General features: G+C 42.2%; 1 protein-coding gene across 1 annotated transcript in view; it reads right to left on the bottom strand.

The window, feature by feature from the left end:
* The window catches only part of snx29 (sorting nexin 29), a 192,891-nt gene that overhangs the window by 38,823 nt on the left and 129,305 nt on the right, over positions 1-24,763 (bottom strand). The window contains exon 18 of the mRNA XM_080020973.1: positions 20,744-20,825. Coding sequence (XP_079877099.1) covers positions 20,744-20,825 — 82 coding nt within the window. The remainder of the gene's footprint in view (positions 1-20,743; positions 20,826-24,763) is intronic.

Here is a 24,763-nt window from a genome sequence, read left to right as displayed (position 1 = left end):
ATCGACTACAGGAAGTTAAATGCACGGACCATCAGAGATGCATATGCCCTCCTGAACATTGAGGAAACATTTGCAGCCCCCAGCGGTGCCAAATGGTTTTCGGTCACAGATATTAAATCTGGTTATTACAAGGGAGAGATGGCTCAAGAGGATATGGGGATGGTAGCTCAGGCAGTAGAGCTGGTGGTCTAGTGATCTAAAGGTTGCTGGTTCGATCCCAGGCTCCTCCTGCTAGCATGCTGTAGTGTCCTTGAGCAAGACACTTAACCCCTAATTGCTCCTGATGGCTGCGTCCGTCGGTGTTTGAATAATTGTAAGTCGCTTTGGATAAAAGCGTCTGCTAAATGTAAATGTAATGTCACTGTAAATAAGTCTAAAACCACTTTTAAGTGTCCCATTGGCTTCTTTGAATTCAATCGCATGCCACAGGGTGTCACAAATGCTCCAAGCACTTTCCAATGCCTCAGGGAGAAGTGTGTCGTAACCTGCACTAAGGTTAGGTATCTGGATCACTTAATCATGTTCTCAGACACATTGGAGGAGCACGAAGCACAGCTCATGAAGGTGCTGAACTGTCTTAAAGATTACGGCTTAAAGCTATCCCCAGAAAAGTGTAATTTCTTAAAGACATAGGTTAAGTACCATGGTCATGTGGTCAATGCTCAAAAAGTCCATACCGATGCTGACGACAAGATATCTGCCTTGAGAGCCTGGCCTTGCCCTTCAACCGTGAAGGAGTTTAAATGTTTGCTAGGCTTCTCTGGATACTATTGACGTTTTGTCAAGGGGTACTTTCAGATAGCCAAGCCTCTTAACAGCCTGACAGCAGGCTACTATCCACCAAAGAAAAGGGGCAAAGTGTACAAGAAAGACCACTCCAAACCTCTTGTGAGTCCCAATGTACCCTTTGGAGAGGTGTGGAAAGTGAATTCAGAACTCTAATTGAGAAACTGACATCTGCACCCATCTTTGCCTTTGCAGGCCCACAACTATAGTACGTCGTACATACTGATGCTTGTTGTGAAGCACTCTACTAAGAGCAGGAGGGGAAGCTCAAGAGTTGTCGCGTATGCCAGTCGAGGTCTTTTCAAAAGCAAAAGAAACTACCCCGCTCACAAGCTTGAGTTCTTAGCCCTAAAGTGGGCTGTTTGTGAGAAGTTTAATGACTACCTTTATTGCATGAGTTTCACTGTACAAACCGACAACAATACCCTCACGTATATGTGAACATTTGCCAAGCTAGACGCTACCAGACATCACTGGTTAGCTGATCTTTCTACCTACCAGTTCATGATTAAGTAAAAGCAGGGCATGTGAGGATGAGGCTATCATTAAAGAGAGGGAGAGAATTAAGAATATGAAAAGATGACTCGTGGATGCAAGAAATAACATAGGTCATGAAGTGTTTTCCGCCTTATGCCAAGGTCATCTGGTGACATTTAGACAGTGCATTGCACTGCTGCCTCACAGCAAGAAGGTCCTGGGTTCGATTCCCGCCTGGGGCGCTGTTGGCACCATGCTCCGGCGGGTTATCTCCCAAATAGGAGCCTTTCTGTGTGGAGTTTGCACGTTCTCCCCGTGCTCACATGGGGTTTCCTCCACCTCACGTCAGTAAGGACCCCCACCAAAAACATGCACCCATCATCGTCTGACCAGTGATGGACACTTATCACTTGGTCCCCGGGCGCGTCCACGTATGCTGCCCACTGCTCCTGGCTGTGCCCCCGGAGGAAGGACAAGCCAGGATGGGTCAAATGCAGAGGATCCATTTCACCGGCCACCATCAAAGCATGTGCATGTGTTTGTGTGCAAGCATGTGTTGTAGTGTGGTGTGTTGCGTGACGAATAAAGACTGTTTCTTTCTTCTCATTAGTAACTGGTGTGTCCTTGAGCAAGACACTTAACCCCTAATTGCTCCTGATGGCTGCGTCCGTCGGTGTTTGAATAATTGTAAGTCGCTTTGGATAAAAGCGTCTGCTAAATGTAAATGTAATGTCACTGTAAATAAGTCTAAAACCACTTTTAAGTGTCCCATTGGCTTCTTTGAATTCAATCGCATGCCACAGGGTGTCACAAATGCTCCAAGCACTTTCCAATGCCTCAGGGAGAAGTGTGTCGTAACCTGCACTAAGGTTAGGTATCTGGATCACTTAATCATGTTCTCAGACACATTGGAGGAGCACGAAGCACAGCTCATGAAGGTGCTGAACTGTCTTAAAGATTACGGCTTAAAGCTATCCCCAGAAAAGTGTAATTTCTTAAAGACATAGGTTAAGTACCATGGTCATGTGGTCAATGCTCAAAAAGTCCATACCGATGCTGACGACAAGATATCTGCCTTGAGAGCCTGGCCTTGCCCTTCAACCGTGAAGGAGTTTAAATGTTTGCTAGGCTTCTCTGGATACTATTGACGTTTTGTCAAGGGGTACTTTCAGATAGCCAAGCCTCTTAACAGCCTGACAGCAGGCTACTATCCACCAAAGAAAAGGGGCAAAGTGTACAAGAAAGACCACTCCAAACCTCTTGTGAGTCCCAATGTACCCTTTGGAGAGGTGTGGAAAGTGAATTCAGAACTCTAATTGAGAAACTGACATCTGCACCCATCTTTGCCTTTGCAGGCCCACAACTATAGTACGTCGTACATACTGATGCTTGTTGTGAAGCACTCTACTAAGAGCAGGAGGGGAAGCTCAAGAGTTGTCGCGTATGCCAGTCGAGGTCTTTTCAAAAGCAAAAGAAACTACCCCGCTCACAAGCTTGAGTTCTTAGCCCTAAAGTGGGCTGTTTGTGAGAAGTTTAATGACTACCTTTATTGCATGAGTTTCACTGTACAAACCGACAACAATACCCTCACGTATATGTGAACATTTGCCAAGCTAGACGCTACCAGACATCACTGGTTAGCTGATCTTTCTACCTACCAGTTCATGATTAAGTAAAAGCAGGGCATGTGAGGATGAGGCTATCATTAAAGAGAGGGAGAGAATTAAGAATATGAAAAGATGACTCGTGGATGCAAGAAATAACATAGGTCATGAAGTGTTTTCCGCCTTATGCCAAGGTCATCTGGTGACATTTAGACAGTGCATTGCACTGCTGCCTCACAGCAAGAAGGTCCTGGGTTCGATTCCCGCCTGGGGCGCTGTTGGCACCATGCTCCGGCGGGTTATCTCCCAAATAGGAGCCTTTCTGTGTGGAGTTTGCACGTTCTCCCCGTGCTCACATGGGGTTTCCTCCACCTCACGTCAGTAAGGACCCCCACCAAAAACATGCACCCATCATCGTCTGACCAGTGATGGACACTTATCACTTGGTCCCCGGGCGCGTCCACGTATGCTGCCCACTGCTCCTGGCTGTGCCCCCGGAGGAAGGACAAGCCAGGATGGGTCAAATGCAGAGGATCCATTTCACCGGCCACCATCAAAGCATGTGCATGTGTTTGTGTGCAAGCATGTGTTGTAGTGTGGTGTGTTGCGTGACGAATAAAGACTGTTTCTTTCTTCTCATTAGTAACTGGTGTTTTTGGTGTGAAGACTATCCATGGCAAACTCTGACTGGTGCAATGCTCAAAAAGACGATCTATCTATCTATCTATCTATCTATCTATCTATCTATCTATCTATCTATCAATCTATCTATCTATCTATCTATCCATCTCACTTGTCATCACCATTGTGAGGAGAGCTTTAAAACCCAGTTTCAGGGAGACAATTGTTGAGAATCCAGTGAAACTCCTTTTCAGGGCAACCTTGTCTACCAGTTGGCGTGCATAATGATGTTAGCCACCTTGGTTTTGAGCATGCACTACATCTTGCTCATGCCAGATTTTACTGGCCAAGAACGGCCAGAGCATTTGTGAATTGCGAAAAGTGCAAGAAACGCTCTTTCATGGGGAAGGCTGTGCCCCAGAAGGCTGCACCTTTGGAAAAAAAATTCTTAGCCAACCCACTTGAACTTGTTTGTATGGATTATCTATCCCTTGAGCCAGACAATCAAGACACTACCTAGATATGCACAGATATGCAAGGGACCCTGGAAGAGAGACAACTACCATTGGAGGGACTTTGGTCCACACATATAATTGCATGAGAAATGACACAACAGGCTGCCAATTGACCTAGTCCTGGGGATCCACCCTGATATGGGGAACCACAAGACCGACTCAGAGTATGTCAAAGGCCTTTGTAAACGCCTGCAAGAGAGCTACCTACTAGCCGCTAAAAGTTTCCAAAATATTGGAGAGAAGAACAAAGCTAGGTTTGACAAGAAGGTCAAGGCAGCAGAGTTAAAAAAACAAACAAGGAAACTCAAGCTGGAGTGCGCACCAACCACCACCAGGTGGCACATATGAAGAGTCCAGACAAGACTGGTATCGATAACCCCTTTCCCACTTCAAGTTCAAGTTCAAGTACAAGAGATTATTTGTCCAAGCCTTGCACTGAAAGCCGTAAATCCACTAGCAATGTATTGGCGTCATGTGGGAACAGGAGCCGGTATCAATGTTCCGTAAAAGTTATTCCTAAATTTACCCATTTTGGACCTAGTATCATTTGTGAAAATTGCGGCACAGCTGTGAATAGAAGTGTGTAGGAATAGAAGCAGTAACATTGCAGTAAAGTTGAGGTGGAGCTGAATCCAAATAAAGCACAAATAGTGGGTTTTTATGAGTATTTATTTCGTAAAAATATTTTAAAAATGATTTGTTTTCAGGAAGAGAAAAAAACATTGGAAAAAATGGTGAGTGCGATCTGGACCGTGGCGCTTGGCTGCAAAGACAAGAATTTTATCTTGTTTTAATAAAATAAGATAAAATCTTATTTTATCTTTACTATTTTCTTCTTTATATTTTTATTCTTATAATCTAAATTACTTAACTTTACTAAGTAAAGAACAACGAAGGTCTGTTCAACAATACAATATCGATACAGTCGTGCAAAGAATACTTTTATACTATAACTATTATTACGTTTATTTTTAAGAGTCGTTCAGACGGACCGGGGAACCAAGCCAAGGAGATATCTACGATTATGGATGATGTACATAATAGTAGTGTTCAGAATACGGATGACTATATGAAATTTTAACAGTATGATAATTGTACTACTCAATATCATGATTTTCGGTATATCATGGAATCAGGTTTTATGTTTGTGTATTTTTGTCTGGATATAAATATATACACATTTAGAATATTTTGGAGAGGGCATTTCAAGATTCAAAATTCCTTTGAGTGTACCTTTTTGTTTGCACTTAATGGGCCATTATAATGTGATCCTAACAGGTCATACGGAGCCCAAACAACTGCAAACACAACCTCACTGACCAAGAGTGAATGGAGAAATCAGATCTCTTTCACTGAGAGGTGAAAATCCCCATCCCCATAATGAAAATGAATTTAAAGCTGTAGTAATAGTCTAGTCAAGGGGTTCATAAACTTTTTGGCTGGCGACCCCTAAAAAAAAAGTCCAAGTCTCGTAACCCCATCATTCCGACTCGTCATTTGATCTAACAACAGCATAGTTAAGTACACGTACAAACCTCTGTGGAGTTGGCACCCCAAGTGATTCGAATTGGAATAAAATCATTGCCATTCACGCTGCACTTGTGCTGATTTGGGTCATAAAATGTATAATTTGTGCCACTATCATATTTCATGAGCCGTCATGTAACGTCCTGTTTTGTGTGGGACAACATTTATTTTTGTATTTTATGAAAAACATAAATAAAAAACACATTTTCCTTATTCAGAAAATCATCTGGGGACCCCCCAGAAAACATTTGACAACCCCCCCGGGGGTCGGAACCCACAGTTTAAGAACACCCGGTCTAGTCTATTGAAGTGGGACATAAAACATACTGTATGGTTGAGGAGAATCACACTGACTTAATAAACGTATTGTTTAAAAATATGCAATTGTTTAAAATAATTGAATCAAATAAACCCTGTGGCCTCGGGTGAGGATGGAGCTGACAGCGGAGCTGCTATGCTCTGCACTCCAGGTAGGGAGGGAGGTCGAACCAATATTCATTACAATCTCCGGGGATTTTAATAATGTCATCCTGACAAAAACGCTGGCAATGTTCTCCCAGTTTGCGAAGTGCCCCATTGGGGAGAATGATCGTTGTAATTGTTGTAGTTGTAATAAATAAGAACATAAAATATCGTATTATCGCTTTTATTTTTTTATTTTATTTATTTATTATCATTATTATTATTATTATTATTATTATTATTATTATTTTGTTATTATTCAGGATTGAGGATTCAGTTATGGACAGAATAGCCAATTTACCAATGTTCCCTGAACGCCTCACATGCAGGCGACGGAGAAGGATGCTGAGGATGAAGCTGCCAGGCAAGAGGAAAAGAGGAAGGCAAAAGAGAAGGTTTATGGATGTGGTGAGGGAGGACATGCAGGCGGTTGGTGTAAGGGAGGAAGATGGGCAGAACAGAAGGTATTGGAGGCAGGTGATCCGCTGTGGCGACCCCTTACGGGAGCAGCCGAAAGAGAGAGAAAAAATAAAAAGAAGAGGTAAGACAGCTTCTCAAGTAATTCTGATCCGTGGTGGAGGCACATGCAAAGTTCCTTGAGACAGATAAGACTACTCAGAGATACGTAAAGATGGAATAGGTAAGAAAATAAGTTGCACGGCCAACAGGTGACAGGCTCAATCCCCAATGACAACCAATCAGCTGTCATGCTTATTTTGGAGGGGTCCATAAGTAAGACACTAAAGCGGCATATTCCAACTTGTGGAAACTGTTAGCCTTATTTGTGGATAATGGCTACGGCATGTAAACCGCTCTGGGCATGGCTTGACACAGAAATTACAGCAATCCATCTTTACTCTTAAAGACCCCATGCTACAGCCTGCTCAGCCATCATTGCCATCCCGAGGGCAGCAATCTAAGACTGATAGATGTTGCAGCAAGAAAGCCAGTGTAATTATCATCACCGTCATCATTGTAAAACATTAATCACAACCATCATCAATATAATGGTTATCTCCCTTCATCACCATCCAGTCATTACCATAACCATATCCACATACTCGCGCAACACACACGCACGCACGCACACACTCTGACCTGTTCATGTGCCCCACACACACAAACGGGAAGAGATGACCATCGGCATAATCTAAATAGGACATTAATAACAAAACAGGACATGCATTTGCAATGTGTTTTTTGCATGTACTGTATACAAATGGGTGCTTCTGATAAAGAGAGGCCCATGGCTGTGCTGACTGACCAGCCGTAAGTTCGCCCGGTCAGCCCGACATCACTGAAACAAGTAATGCGAGGATTAAAGGCGCCAACGCACTTCTCACATTGCTTTTCTCCAGGGCCTGATGGCCAATATGGCTGGAGGCAACAGCACACACGTTTGAACGCGTGTCACGGAGGACATTTCAATAATTCATTAAGTGGGTGATTGATGCAGATTCATATGGTGCATATTAAGGGTTTGGGAGGCAAATGGAAGCCAAAGGTAGCTTATGTAACAGATAATAATTGGAAACCTTCGGCCCCACTGCCTCTCTCTCTCTCTCTCTCTCTCTCTCTCTCTCTCTCTCTCTCTTGTTAAAAGCAGCCTTAAATACAAAAACTGCTGCTCTCAATATGGTGCTGTACATACATTAAGACAATACCATAAACATTAATATACATTTATTGGCAGTTAGGACCCGTATAACTGCATACCGCATGTTAAAAGTCACACATACACTCACTCACACACAGGTACAGCAGGTCAATCAGAGAGCAAAATCTGGAAACAGAATAAAGAAGAAAGATAAACAGAGCTTAATAGCAAAAGAGAGAGCAAGACTATCCAATATCATTAGCCTAATAAAAACTACTTATACTGTGGTGTGGCCCTGACTGTATGAAAGAGATAGGGAGGCTCAGCTGCTTTCTGCTGATCAAAAGGAATAGCTCATTCTGAATATATATACCGTATTGACCCGAATATCGGACAGGGTTTTTTTTTTTCATGGAAATACGTCTGAAAAAGTGGTGCCATCTTTTATTCGGGGTCTAGACTTTTAAATGTCAATATAATAAAAAACAAAATGTGTGCATTAAAATACAACAACGCCAACACAACGTCCTTGTCCCACTCGCTCTCCATTGCTGTCCTACTTCACTGGGAACTCAAACTTTTCCCACAAGGTTGATGTAAAAGAAGCAGACGGGTCTTCTAGCTGCTGTGTACCCGACTCATTTGCAGTCGCCATAGTGTGTCAGACGCCAATCAGCTTGAGCTAAGCTTAACATGTTGCTGTCAGCTTCCGGGTGGAACTCGTGGTTGTGAAATTTGGTTCCACGTTACGTTCATCAATCTTCGCACACTCTGTATGACTGCATGCTGCGTTTTCAATATTTTTAAATACAATTATTATTCTTTATGAAAACCATATTTGGTCTTCAAAAACTATTTTTCCAAAAATTAGTCTTGAAAAAGGGGGGTCATCTTATAATCAGTCTTATATTCAGGTCAATACGATATATATTTACATACACAAACACCCTTTTCACTGTCCATGTGCCTCTGTGATGAAAAGTGTGGATTGCATACTCACCTAAAGGAACGAGGAACCAGCTCCTATTTTTCTGTCTGTAACGGTAATAAATCGTATAAGTGTTCTTTGTGTGTTGTCTGAGAGGAGGCGTGGAGATGAGTTTGTGATTCACTGAGCTTGTCAAAGTGCTCCAGAGGAGGCATGGTGAGATTTTACCTCTCTAAACGGCCACTAAGCTGTAGTGGATCTTATCAATGACACACACACACACACACACACACACACACACACACACACACACACACACACACACACACACACACACACACACACACACACACACACACACACACACACACGCTTGTGTTGTAGTTATATACATGTACATCCCCTTCCATACAAACAAGCATAGTTGCATATACACTGAAATGAACACAAACACATTCCCTTGGCTTGTAGAACAATCCTGCTTTTATACTACAAACGTAGAAGGTGCTGAAGGAGAGATGCTGGGAGACTTGAGATTAAAAAACTGGGAAGAGAGATAGATAAGAAAAGTATACATAGGGTGGTGGGGGGTGACAGAATTAATGGGGGGGAAAAGAGCTTGAGAAAAGTAATGAAGGAATGCAATAAAACAGAAAACCAAGGAGCAAAAGAGATTGATGAGGAGGAATTAATCAGTATAAATAGATATCCATTTGTATTGTGTTTTAAACACAAGCCGTCTCTGCAAACCTAATCCTCCATAAAGGGCAATACCGTTTGACTATAACTGGACTAAGAAAGTATAATGTCTGGTCTCTTTCAAGGTGTCGCTGTGCATTACTACTGTCTTTGGGGCTGACAAACCTCAACTTATCGGACTAATTCAGCACTTCCTTATGAAGGATTTTCAATTGGTTTCCATTTTCTGCTGAGAACTTTTTTTTTTTTTGCTTCTAACTATTTGCCTGTTACTTGGATTGTCTAATTATTTGGCATTTCTGCAACAATTGACCAGCATTTTGTCAGCTGTTGCGATGCCCCATCACTCTACAGTACAATTCCTCATGATACCAGCAGTGTGTGGGCATTTGCATCGATGCAAACTAATTCTTCCATGCTCATCCCCTGTAGAGTCATCAGCTTGTGGAATTATCCGCAACTCCTAAGACACACTTCCTCGGGCCAAGCGGCTAAGTTGGATTTCAGGAAAATTCCCTGAAAATATCCATCTCAAGCTCAAAGCAGACCACGGAGGAATCACGTAGCCGGAGGAGAAATCCGTAACAGAATGAAGAGACAAGGTACTAAACCTCCCTTTGCCAGCCATCATTCTGTCAAAAGCTGGATCACTGTGGAATTGAATCAATTAACTTTCAGATGGACAAGCATGATCTGTTTCACAGAAACACAGCTATTAGTCCACAAATGTGGACACTGACAGATTTCCATTGATCTATTTTGATTGGGATACTATAAGAACTGGGGAATGTGAGGTCAAGGGCTATAAACATATAATTATAATGAAGGTGTCCCTTAGAGGCCACTCTTTAGCCTGGGGATTTTTAGCAACTCATTGTGATTGTAGCCAGGGCCGCAGAGAACATTGTCTATAATTACAACCAAACAGCCATCTTTTTACATTTTATCAGGTGTAGCATTACCACACTGTTTCCAAATCTGAAACAGTACGTCATATCTCTTACCTAATTGGACAGAGCTCTGGTTTTAAGTTTCAGGAACATTCCCAATGGCTATGTGTGAAAGTGCTCTGTTCACAGCATTATACTTCTGCTGCTCACAATATTAATTACTTATTTGTTTATATATATATACAGTATATACATATATATATATATATATATACATACATACATACATACATACATACATACATACACACACACACACACACACACACATATACTATATACAGTATATACTGTATATATATATATATATACACACACACACACACACACACACACACACACACACACACACACACACACACACACACACATATATACAATTATTATTATTATTATTATTTTTTAAGTTTCACAATCCAGTACGCTTGTTGTTTTGTGTGTTCACAAATATATAATACTAGTAAAATAACTTATTGAAATAAAACCTCACAGTCAGACCAGTGCAAGTGTCTTGGCTTTGTGAACCTGACGTGACAGTGGGTGCGCTACATTTCAGCCAGGGCACCTCCCGCTGAGGGAGGAGCATAGGCTGTCTTTAACATGGAGGGGGAAACAAGGAGATGGCAACTTAAACAAACAACACAACATAGAACTGTAAAACTTGACAAAAAAAAAAAAAAAAAAGACTGGCTCATTACCCAGCGAGAGGTTCTTTTCATTCATACAAAAGAGACTTTGAAAATAATCTTTCAAGAAAAGTTTGTAATAATGAGGGACACGGCCATCCCAGGGCTGATTTTCCGACGCCTTGATTGATTGCACTCTTCACAAAAAACATTTCTGTATAGTTTTATCTTGTGTTTCTATTGAAAAGGCTGCGTAGCGGCGCAGAGTTGAGAAAAAAAATAGACCTCTTGCGCAAAAATAGAGAAATGCTGCACGGCTCTGCGCAGCTGACATGGCCGATGGAGCTGCAACAGTGGACTCGATAGGATTTCAGCAGGTCCAGTAGACTTCTACCGTGATACCGTAATATCGAAGTTCACGTGATCATATTGAACCGTAGGGGGCGTACCGAATGGTTCGATTACATACCCTGTACCACTGCATCCCTAATTCCCACATTGGCCTCCTTTACAAAGAAGTTCTGTATGGAGTCTGTTCCCACATTAGATGACTGTTACGGATACAGTACGTATTGGGTTAGGGTTAGTACGTTATGTCCAGTGTAGATGCGATCATTTGGACAATCTGTTGGCAATGGACATACAATCTTCGCTTCGCTTTCCCATCTCCCTGCCCCTCCTGGATGGACTTGTTCCCTCTGCTGACGAAGCTGGGACAGAGCCCCCGTCCCCTGACGTAATAACCCTAACCTAATGTTATTAAATCAGTGTGATAATTTTCACCTGTCCTAAACTCTCTGCCTCCAGAGAAGGGACTTCTCCATCTGTTCTACCCCTCCCTGTCTGCTCGTTCCCTCTCCAGCTCCGCGCTCCGGCTGTGCACTCGGGTGCAGCCGGCGGGCTGGCGAATAACTTGTGCCCAACGCCCCAGCACCGCATCACAAACTCTAAATTACATGTCTAGGATTTGAGTGGCAATCTTATGAATAAAATTTACCGGCAAAGCATTCAGATTCGGCTCAACCCCTACCTTACGTGCTTGTCCCGGCAATGTTAGTGCTTCCATTCACACACTTCCATTCACAGCCGTACCCGCGCTTTAACGTAAAATTCGCTCAGATCCTTACGCTTGCCCATTTTTCCTGCTTCCTACACATTAACTTCCAGGAACTGACTGTTCACTTGCTGCCAAATATAGTATATCCCACCCCTTGGCAGGTGCTATTGGAAAGAGATTAGCAATGTTATTCACTTAACCTGGTTTTAATGTTGTGACTGATCAATGTACACACAACATTTATACCAAAATAGCAATCCATGGGTTCAATCAGAAAGATGAGCACTGCTTGGTGGAAAGAGAAGCTGTTATAGGTTAACGAACACCATTTCAGGGAGAAAGATCAGGATGGGAAAGCTAGACAATAAGGGTAAGGTGGAGGAAAGGTTTTCCTTGAGGAATGCATGGTACGTGGCACTGATTAAATTCCATACATGTGCAACACTGGGAGGTCACCTGTGAGTCAATCCACTAAAACTGCAGCTTTTGCCAACCAGCTCAACACAGTTAACCCCAGGCTAGCAAAGCTGACCTAGATGTTGACTGGGAATCCCTTCTGGTTCTCCCAATACCCATCACAGTGAGTTAGAGAGTGGTAGTATTTTTTTTAACGGAACAGACCACAAGATGCAGTAAATGGAAATGAAGGACAAGACCTCCATTTCTGACTACATCCAAGGGGGGGCTCACAGTCTCACAGATGGGATCGAGGAGAGCTCCCACTCTCTCAAGCCAAACATCTCTCAAACAAAAGTAGTTCAATTGCAGAAGACAAGCTCAGACTATCCTCATCCCCAGGAGACGGGTTAGTGGTAGTGCAGGTCCCGCCTCTCAAATGCTAGGGCATTGACAGTGACATTCACATTAAACGTGTTACAGTAGGAGCCATTTGAAGTGGGCTGTCCCAGCCGCCAGCTTCCAGTCAGTTTCCAGCCAGTTCCCAGTCAATTCCTAGGCAGCATCCCAACCGCCTGGGATTTCCCCCCACTCTCATGTGTCCTGACAGGGCGTGTTTAATTTCAACTGTAAACATCCCCATCAGCCCCCCCGCCAAAAACAGATTGATTTTCCGAATTCCGAAAAATCAAAATCTGCTAAATCTTCACTGGCACTTACATCACTGGCACTTACACCACTGAAGGTTCCTCTTGTGCCGTTGAGTCCCTGCCTTGGAGTAGGAGCAAAATAAGTTGCTCAAAACGGAGTTGAAAGAACAATGATCGTTCCTAAAGTCAATCCTGCAGTGCGGACATAATAAAAGGGACGGTTCCTCCAAAAAAGAGGAAATTTCATAGTTCTATGTTACCTTAGAACTATGAAAAACTTCCTGTGGTGCGAAAGCGCATGATTTGGGGAGTTTTGCAATACATTAAGTATTGCGATTAAATGTTGTGATATTTCACAATTATTTTATGTAAAATAAAATTAGATAGAAAACATGTAATTAAAGGTATGAGGTGCGGCTCCCCGGTCCATCTGAACATCCTTTATAAATAAACTTTATTTGTCTGAGCTGCGCAGTGCCGCAGGTTCCTGAACAGATCGGATGGGATTGATGGATGAATAGATCCGCAGCGAAGTGCTCTTCGCCAAGGTGGAGGAGCAGGCTTCGTGCAGGGAGGTGCGCTAAGCGCCTTCCTGTCAAAATTGGGATTTGAAAATAAGGGGGAGTAACTGACAAGGTGTCCCTGTTACACACAGTCACATTAGTTACATTACATACAGTTTTCATTAATTTCATTCAATTAAATACATCTCCAATAAAAAAATAAAACACTGATTCATTCATTCTTAAAAATCATTCGTTCTTTTGAATCAGAGATGTATGATGATGGTTCTATTAGACGTACAGAAAGTATGTTCCGATCCAAAACATGTATATTTTTCATTAAACAAATGCAAGATTATCATGTATAATGAGATACTTAATGCTTTGAACTACTGCTCCTCCTGGTGGACAGTTAAAGCATTGCAACTTCTTTTCCACAAATGCAGCATGGGGGCGTTCCCAGGCGCCTGTGCGTGGATTACGTCATCGAGGGGGATATAATTTCAGGCAAGATCCGAGCAGGGACCCGACAGAGACCTGGGAGTGACCCTGCATGGGTTGGCCACGCCCCAGCCAGCCTGTATACATTGTATGCGTTTTTTGTATTTGTATTGAACATGTACACACGTCAGAGAAATTTTTCTTTTCATAGAAAAGACTTTCCTGATTTCAGATAACGAAAAAAATAAAATTTTCACACCTTTTCTGCTTGAAAAGCAGGCCTGTGAGAATGGAACCACCATGAACCGCTGGTAACTGGTTGAAACTCTCACCATGAATATTGACGGTACACGCACGACCAGATGCCAAAACCTTTTCCAAATGCTATGAAAATTACTACATTCGTATTTTGCAGTGGGCAATCGAGAGATTTAAATAGTTTGGAGCATTGAGGTAACACCGCCCCAAAGCAGCCAATCACCTATTTGCGCTTCTGTCACTCCCACCTACTGCAGACACTAAAGCGGGCCACCTTAAATCCACCATCAGGCATGAGTAAATGTAATTCATGCCTGATGGCCTCAGCCTGTAAAATTGGCATAGTTTCAGGTGGCAGTGTGAGCTCAAGATTAGGGAGGTTCTTACACATTCAGAGGATGCAGGATTTCATCCCAATAGTGCTCTGACTGTCCATGTGACCATCTCCTAAAAGTTCGCTATGACAGCCGCGTAGTTAGAAAATTGCCGATGTGCACGGACATGTTGTGGTGCTGACACGTGTCTTTCCGTGTGATGTTGCATCAAGCACGAATCAACCTTAACAGAAGCCGTCATATGGTGTGCACACTAGACTTGCAGTTTGGGATCTCTTGCTGAAACCCAAGAGAACACAGGTCTAACCTCCAGTGAGGGTCCCGCAAAAAGTGAGTCTCTTCAGTAGCCCTCGTGACTTTTCAACCAAAAAGTCTCCAACTCCTAACTCAACAAAATTCAGTTTTCTAGACTTTCTATGCAGCATACTCACTTCACGTTCACTTTGGACTTTGATCGGCCTACTGGGTGCAAGCAGACGCAAAGTGGCCTGACAAAGAGCACCCAAGCCATCGCAATTTCTGAGGGACGGAAAGAAATGTGAAAAAAATCCTTCCGCTGTTGGATGATTGATATCTGCGTCAAAACACAAAGCTGCCTGAAAATACCAGCTAATATAAACACAACATGGTATGCCTCGCTAGGCGTGCATGCTCGTACACACCTAGAAATCCACACTCTCTTGGTCGGCATACAAATGACTCTTTTATCCGTTCTTCATAATAGCCTCTTTTGTTAGTGTTGTGTTAGCATGGAGACACTGATTTGCAGCATCTGGTATAATTCCCTCATTACGACTTCATAGAGGGGAAGCGAAAGCATCGAGAGGTGTAGACGGAAAGGAGGGGCGCACGAATGGAGGGACAGAGAGAGATAGAGGCGCAAAAGCCCTGTAGGGGGAACGTACCGCCGAGAACAAAGGCCAGAGTTATAATGGGGGGAATTCATCAGTCTCGCTCTCTCTCTTTATCTGAGATTCTCCTTCTGTTTTCATATGACTTTCTCCTTTATTTCCCACCCCCCTCAGATAGATGGTAGTAATTTCAGACAGCATACAGGGTAAAGTGGCTTTGAAGAAATGGAAAGAAAGTAGATGGAGAACAAAATACAATAAAATCTGAAATGAATGCTACCTCAAATTAAATTAGAAAACGCCAGATATATACGACAATCAGCCACAATATTAAAACCATTGACAGATGATGTGAAGAACATTGCTCATCTTGTTCCAATGGCATCTGCCAAGGGGTGGGATATATTAGGCAGCAAATGAATGAGGCAAAGCCCTCCCCATATTTTTGAGAAAAAGATGAGAAAATAAGTTTCAAATAAAATATTGTTGTAGAGCACATACCCATATTCCATGTCAATAACTACATTGAAACAGATTCTTTTGGTGAAAAAGCAGAAAAAAAGAAAAATGCAGGGTCTGAGTAATGTCACGTTTGGGCTGTAGGGTCTAATTCCTCACTAGCCCCAAGCGCTAAATATCATGCATAACAGCCTATCAAAGCGTCATGTATTTCATAAATTACATAAATTACACGGTGACACGCCCCCCACCCACACTGTAACACATTGGGGCTAAAACATTTCAGCCCCTTCATTTGAATACCTTCATTTCTATTGGTTGAATAAACGAGACGGCATGAGCAAGCAGAACGCTGCAGAGTGATGAAAAGTTCGGCTCTGAATCAGTGACTCGAGCGCTCTCAGTCTCTGGCTGCAGTTTGACGGCGTGACTCCCGACTCATGGGCTTGTTTTGATTAATTCATCACGAACTAATCGTTCGCGAGTGACTCATAAAATGCTGGAACGCTGGAAATGTGTGAACGTGGATGAGGAGTGGCAGAATTTAGAATAGAGTGGCCAGCATAAGCATCAACATGAACGAAGTGGACAACTTAATCAAAAACCCAGTTGCTTCTTCTTATAAAACATTTAATCTGAAAAATGTAGAAAGCATGAATGCAGCCTAGGTCACATTGGGAGCTATCAACTTGAGGAAAGTTCCAGCTCTACAGAGAAAGAGGTGTATAGGATTTGGATAATATAAAATGTTGTGGAGGACACATATGCGATATGTGCGATATGAGGATATTAGCTCATGAACGATTAAAATGAAGCCTTAGCTGCACTAACGTGCCATTGCCCTGATATTCACAAAGAGGTGCACATGCAAAGTCTGAATTTTGAGGAGAAAGGATGTGGTGTGTAATGGAAAAGTAATATAATGAGTGGTGTAACAAATTACTGTTGGCAGGGAGTAATAAGTTAAGTAATACTATTACTTAAAAAAAAAAAAAAAGAGTAAAGAGCAATGTGTAATAAATAACATTTTATGAGTAACGAGCCCAACACTGTCCGTCACCACGGACACAGTGCTATCGAGGACATGAACACGGCACTTTTTATTTTTTATATGTTCATTCCAGCAGCACCGCCAGAGCACAGAGACACACGACTGGAGTTTGACTCTTCAGAATTTGACTTTTTGACTCTTCAGAGGAGTTGGACTCTAGAGTTTGATTCTTTGACTCTTCCGAATTTGATGCTTCAGAGACTGTGACATGACAACTACTCTGCATATATTTCTGGTTAAATTCCTTCCCAAGCTTTTCAGTGTTTTGCTTAGCCTTCCAGTGGCAACTTCACTATTGCGTCATGAGAAAGATGGATATACAAAGCAGGAAGGCATTCTTTCAAAGGCAGAATATTTCTCTCTGATCAACACACCATTTGTGAGTGAATTTGACTCAATAAGGATGAAAACTGAGCGCTGTTGCAGCGTGGTACTTGTTAAGTTCATAAGTTATGGTACATGAGCAGAATGTGACAAAAACTACTAAACACAGGCAAGTAACACAATTTGTTTACATGTTACCTGCAGATACTGTACATGGCTTCACCCCCGAAATATAAATGACAACAATTTATAATATATCTTATGGCGGCTTCAACTGGAGAGGCAGCTACAACTGTCACACTCAGATTAGAGACAGGATTTTTTAAAAATGTAAAACCTTCTGAGTTTCTTTGCTTATTTTGACTGTATCACAATGTTAATAGAACCTAAACCTCAAACCTTAAAATCGAAAGAGTCGCATCTGCCTCAACCTGGATACTTACTCCTCGATGTTTTCGGTAACTTTAGCAGCCCTCCAATTCCAATACCACTCAGATATGCATTCTTGCCGTTCTAGCATGCCTCTACACCCCTCTGTTTCAGTCCTTTTCTCGACAGGCTGTTTCTGTGTCTGTAGCTTTAATTGCAAATGAGCTGCTGCTCAAATGGAGGTGAAATGGCCTTCGTGACTCACGGCAAGTCAGTAAACTTCTTGTGAATCTCTATAGAAATCAGCAGCAAGAAACACTTCACCACCCATTCTCTCATTTTACACTCCCGTTATTTAGGAGAGTTGATAAGATGGAGTTCATCTCACAGACATTCAAATAACAAACAATACTGTCAACGTTATTGTGGATCCTGCAGCAATTAATGCCAGTAACTTTCTCGAAAATGACATCTTGTGTATTACCTCAGCTATTAGCGTAAGCTAGTGCTAACGGCAAAAGAAACAATCAGCACAATTCTTTTTTTAAATACTTACATTGCCCTCGTCTGTACTTTGGTCACGGTTCGGGACGTTGCCATAAAAAATAAAACGTGCATGTGGTGCCCTCACAGGTCTGTGGAAGCACACCTGAATGTAGACACATTCATTTGTGCTTGTATTTAACAAATATGACTGCAAATATGACTGTTCACGCATGATGGTAACTGTTCTACAGGCATATGTTATCCCTTCAAATGACAGAAAAGGATATTTTTTCCTGCCTGAAGACTGCTGGTTCAGTAATCGTTCACCACGACCACCTTATCCCAACAACAATGGCTCCAGTAACCTTGACCATCAGTTTGGCTGTCGGGGGAACAATAAGCCATTTCAATAGAGTTCTGGGAAGCAAACTATCCACTACACCAGATGGGCTGTGTTTTTATGCCAGCTCCAGGCAGCACAGACAAAATAAAAAAGGAAAAACCCCATCAAACAATGTAACACATTCATGTGTGGTGTTACCGAGTTTGTGCTGCTGGAATGACGCGGAATCACCCACATATCTGAAATGTGAAATCGCCCATAAAAGTGGGTGATGAGTGCCTTAGTGCCGGACAGATGTCTGGGGTATTCCAGATTCCCCTGAGGTGTGTGTCTTTGTCTGTGTGTGTGTGTGTGTGTGTGTGTGTGTGTGTGTGTGTGTGTGTGTGTGTGTGTGTGTGTGTGTGTGTGTGTGTGTGTGTGTGTGTGTGTGTGTGTTTTGTTTTTCATTTGACTGCGTTTCACCAAAGCAATTAACGGGATACATTTTCCGGAACGATGGGTGACTTTGTCAGCCTTGCAGGAGAGGGAAGAAGTGAGTATCGGTCGAGGATGCAAGTTAACCTGTTTGCGCGTCGTGTGTGTTGATCTGCGCAGCTCAGACACTGGAGACTTCTCCATGCCTGTTTTCTTACACTTGTCGAGACAGAACTTCCACGGCCCTGGCTATCGGCGAGGCCATCAAACATCCACGCGGTGGGAATCCTTTAATGCTGTCTCGTACTGAGCCGCACAATGGCGCGCATAATACTGAATAAATAAGCCACCTAACGGTCGGAAATGAGCCTCTTTCCAAACACTAGGTGCTGATTTTAAAGTCAAATGAGCTTAAGTGTTTCGCCTGAGCAATAGATGTTTCAACAATACAGTGCTGTCGCCAATATTAACTACCAGCCATTGTCATGTGTTGAAAATCCTGTGGAAAAACAGCTGTATTGCCATCACCTTGTGGTCCGGTGTTGCCGAACACAGACAGCCAGCCCGCAACATGACAGTGTGAGGACAGATTTCCACTTCTCTCCATTATGAGAGGAGATCATTTTGGGGGCGGGGGGCTTCCAGACAGCTCTGGGCTGCAGACAGATTTGTGAATCTACATCTATTATGTAGAACCAGAGAGCTAGACTTGCTTCACTCACCTCTACAGTGTGACTTCTTCTGACTTCTGACGGAACGGCTCTGGGAAATGAATAACTGCTAGAGTTTGTATGTGTTTGTGTGAGAAACGTGTGTATTTATTGATTTGTTTCTTTATTCATGTTTGTCTGGGAATCAGAATTGAGATAAAGATTTTCCCACCATTCACACACACGCATATTGTTCATTATCTTTTGAAGGAAAAGACAGCTTTACTGAGTTTCTTTCGGGCCAGCATCTGTTTCTCTAATTTGAACATTTTGTTGGCTGTTTTTACAGTAAAAATAAAGATTGTTTTAAGAATTTAATTAAATAAAAAATATGAATTGAAAATATGTTCCAATAAACAACTAATGATGGAAGATCACAGCTTCAATGTGTTCAATGTGTAAAAACATTTAGGGTTTTTTTTTTTGTTTTACACACACACACACACACACACACACACACACACACACCTACAACTGTTTCTTTGCTTACGAGCGGGGGGGGGGGGGGGGGGGGGGCTGTTGTGACACCTTGTTATTGTGGCAGACATGATGGAACAGTCACCCTGGGAACGCCACTCTTGTCTACTTTCCTCGAGATAGCCTGACAGATACCAGAAAGGAAGCCTCAGTTTGTTAAAGCGCTCCAGATAGAGATAATGTGTGTGTGTGTGTGTGTGTGTGTGTGTGTGTGTGTGTGTGTGTGTGTGTGTGTGTGTGTGTGTGTGTGTGTGTGTGTGTGTGTGTGTGTGTGTGTGTGTCTAGCACAATGTTTTTTGGTAGCGGATTTATGGTTTCCAGTTGCAGCTGCTCGGCAATTGATTGTCGTTTCCTGGCACTGTCGGGGCCGGTGGCGGGGGCCACAACAACAGTGCATTTGTGACTTCTTCAAAATGGCAGTGCTTGCTTTATAACTCCCTGGAAACTGCTTCAAATATATTGGCCGTTTTTTTGACTCCATTACAGTACACGCAACATGGTGAAGAAATAAACATTCTTTTCAGCGTGCCATTAAAATTCCATGATAAACTTAACTTTGCTTTAACACTTTTTGTTTTTACTGTACAGTGAATTTTGTCATAATTCAACTTTGGTCAATAGCTTTGATGAGAGGGAAACCTGACAATACTTAAATACTCTAAAATCTCCAGTTGACAAAATGACGTTTTTCAAACTGGGAACCAGAATAATAGTTGGGTTGCATTGTATGCCCCATCATTTGTGAACCACTTGTGTACGGCACCTAATTTTGAGCAACCAATTGACCAAAAAATGCAGCAATTATTTTCCTTCTCTATAGTTCCTACCTGGTAGACGTGGTAGGCGTTGGCAGCTCGGCCCTGCAGGAACACAGAGGGAATCCAGACGTTGATGAGAGCACGGTGCGCCCTGGAGGACATAAAAGAGTTTATATATCTATATAAGATATACTTATATAGACTTACTTTAAATATATTTTTTAAAACCCGAAACTCGAGAAACTATTCAAAATCTAAAAATGTGAGTCATCATCAGGAAAATGGTCATTTAAAATGGCTAAAACTCAATTGGACACGGCCCTTTATTTCTTTAAAGCTCAAAAATGAAAAATAGCTACAAGCTCATTTACTGTATGGTAACAATTACTAGGTAATGTCAGCTGGAGAGTAGTGATATTAAAATGTAATTTTGAAAACCTCCCACTCAGGATGTAATTGCATTATTATTGTGAACCACTAATGAATAACAGACAATGTGAACCGCTCAAATTAAGTCAGAGAATTAACATTTCCTGAGGTATAAAACTGTGAATTGGATAGAAATATTAATTAAGAAAGACATCATGACTTCTTCGGGGAACAATGTGGGCCTGGATAAGAACTAGAGAACAATACAGATATAAATTGTGCCAATGTGCAATAAGTGTCAATATTACATTTTCACACTTCAGTCCTCTTGACAATGAAACTGGTTACAGCTTGGGTAGAAACAGCATATTTACAGACAAAATTAATGTGTAGTAGCCATCATTTGATTAGTTAATGGCCCCTTATAGATCATATTATATGAAAAATATCATCATAAAACCAGGTTAACACCCAGATCATCATGATGACGTACCATGCCGAAAGAGCTTGGCACGTGACGAATTCCATTCAAAGAAAAACCGAATGGAAATTTGCTCTGGTGTTGTAAGATCAAAAATTGCCCAGTTGCACCAATTCATAAGTTCCAGTTTGGTTCCTCTGTGTTCATCAGAACAAAGTTTCATTTTGAAAGTGAGGACTATTTGTAGTGATGAAAGGTTCATATATGTAATTCAAGAATCATTCAATTACATCAAAATGATTTATTTTGTTGTAATACAAAGCGTCACATTCCATATAAATGTGCATCGTTCAATTAATAATTAAAATATTTGTTCCCTTGAGCCTTGTCTCGCTAACTATAACTAGGTAATATTAATCACAGTTTAAGGGACTTTTCAGTGGTCGTCTCTGAAAATGTGAGGTGAGGCCTACTTTTCGCATACTATTTGAGCATACGGTTTCGGAAATACACTAATTTACTAAATGGTATGCTCGTATGCCGTTGTGGAAGATGTCATCATCCATCCACACGGGGAAGATCAGAGAGGACACAAATCAAATGAGACAAAAGTGTGTTGACCTTCATAAATCAGGCAATAGCTATACAGTACAGAACAGGCAACCAACCCATTCTCCAAGGATCACGGTCAGCGAAATTGCCTCCCAACCCAAATCAGACTCAACCTCACTCAAAGTGCCCAGGTTTTTGCTAAAAATCACTGGAACTTTGACTGGGAACCAGGTTATGGCCAGATCAGACAAAAATAAAGCTCTTTGGCATCAAAGACCGGACGTCAGTTCAGTGCCAAAAAAAAAAAAAAAGAAAAAAGAAGAGAGATGGTCACGCAGAAAATAATCCCAACTCTGAAGTATGGTGGCGGATCTATGATGTCGCGGGGCTGTTTTACTTCAAAAGGCCTTTCCTGGAACCCTGTTAGGATACATCCAGTGATTTTTATTTTATTTTATTTTTTTTCATTTTACATCAAAATCTGCCGGGAAGCTAAAACTGGGCCACAGTTGGACGTTCCATCGGGACGACGGTCCAAAGCAAACCTCCAAATCCGCACAAAACGGGCTCGGAAGAGAACAGGGGATCAAGGTATTTTGCCATGACCACCCGGGTCCTGACCTGAATGCCATTAAAAAAACCCGTGGGGCGAGATGCAGAAGGTTCTAGGCAGGAGCAGTCTCAGGGGAGAAGACTCAGTGGTGTTACGGTGGCAAAGGGTGGGTTCACACAGTATGTGATGGACGCTCCCACGCCCACAGGTTGTTTTAACCGGCTTTATATTCTATATATATTTTTTATTTATCTTTTGGCACACTACATTCATAATGCACATACACAACTTTTAAACACAGAATAATGACACATGGGTTTTGTTTCATAACGTGCATATTTAATTAATGGGATTTTAGCTGCCTGCCGAGAAAGATGGGGGGTGAGGGGGTGGGGGGTCATTTGTATTTTCTTTAACAATAATCCCTTTCATAGATTAATGATTTTTGTATTTAGTTAGCATTTATGTCAGCATGTAATAGATCATTTATTTTAATTAAACTTCATAATATTTTGTGTTAAATCATTTCGTTGGTGATGTTTATCTCTCCCCTCTTTGTCTTGGTTTGGCTCTGCTCTTATATACATTGATCAGCCACAACATTAAACCCCTGACAGGTGAAGTGAATAACATTGCTCATCTTGTTCCAATGGCACCTGTCACTGGGTGGGATATATTAGGCAGCAAGTGAACAGTCAGTTCTTGAAGTTGATGTGTTGGAAGCAGGAAAAATGGGAACATGACAAAGAGTTCAAGGTGTTGACTTGGCCTCCACATTCCCCAGATCTCAATCTGATCCAGCATCTGTGGGATGTGCTGGAACAACAAGCCTGATCCATGAGGACCCCACCTCACAACTTACAGGACTTAAAGGATCTGCTGCTAACGTCTTGGTGCCAGATACCACAGGACACCTTTCAGAGGTCTTGTGGAGTCCATGCCTCCACGGGTCACAGCTGTTTTGGCAGCATGGGGGGGCGCTACACAATAATATTGTGTACTGCCTAATATTATTAGGCAGGGGGTTTTAATGTTGTGGCTGATCTGTTCATGTTCCCTCCTGTTTCATTTGGTTAGGTCTGTTTGGTGTCACAAGTCATCTTTATGTTAACCCCTGTTTCAATTCTTTTCAGTTTCATCAAATTTTTGTAAATTTGTAAATGTTTCCCCCTGCACTTATTTGCAACCATCCTAAGTTGATTATATTTTTTTGGTCAACAAATCCTAATTTTTACCTTAATGTACCTGCGAGTCCTGTGTCTGACGGTTCGGCCCCTGACATAGTAATAATATAACCTCATATTTATCCAGCAATTCTACTCGTCAATTGAGGGTGTTGGTAATTCTGGTGGGCTTCGCAGATACAGTGGGGAGAACAAGTATTTGATACACTACCAATTTTGCAGGTTTTCACACTTACAAAGCATGTAGAGGTCTGTCATTTTATCATAGGGACACTTCAACTGTGAGAGATTGAATCAAAAAAAAAAATCCAGAAAATCACATTGTATGACAAGGTTCTGTTGTGAAACAGAACCTAATATTTGGTACAGAAACCTTTGTTTACAATTACAGAGATCAGACGTTTCCTGTAATCCTTAACCAAGTCTGCACACACTGCAGCAGGGATTTTGGTCCACTCCTCCATACAGATCTTCTCCAGATCCTTCAGGTTTCGGGGCTGTCGCTGGGCAACACAGACTTTCAGCTCCCTCCAAAGATGTTCTATTGGGTTCAGGTCTGGAGACTGGCTAGGCCACTCCAGGACCTTGAGATGCTTCTTACGGAGCCACTCCTTCACTGTCCTGGCTGTGTGTTTCGGGTCATTGTCATGCTGGAAGACCCAGCCACGCCCCATCTTTAATTCTCTTATTGAAGGAAGGAGGTTGTTGGCCAAGATCTCACGATACATGGCCCCATCCATCCTCCCCTCAATACGGTGCAGTCATCCTGTCCCCTTTGCAGAAAAGCATCCTCAAAGAATGATGTTTCCACCTCCATGCACTACAGTTGGGATGGTGTTCTTGGGGTTTAAACCAAAAAGCTCTATTTTGGTCTCATCAGACCACATGACCTTCTCCCATTCCTTTTCTGGATCATCCAGATGGTCATTGGCAAACTTCAGACGGGCCTGGACATGCGCTGGCTTGAGCAGAGGGACCCTGCGTGCGCTGCAGGATTTTAATCCATGACG

The sequence above is a fragment of the Zeus faber genome (assembly GCF_960531495.2).
Source record: "Zeus faber genome assembly, chromosome: 20".
Taxonomy (NCBI): Eukaryota; Metazoa; Chordata; class Actinopteri; order Zeiformes; family Zeidae; genus Zeus; species Zeus faber.
The sequence above is the reverse complement of the archived record's forward strand: the minus strand, read 5'-3'. Positions and strand labels throughout refer to the sequence as shown.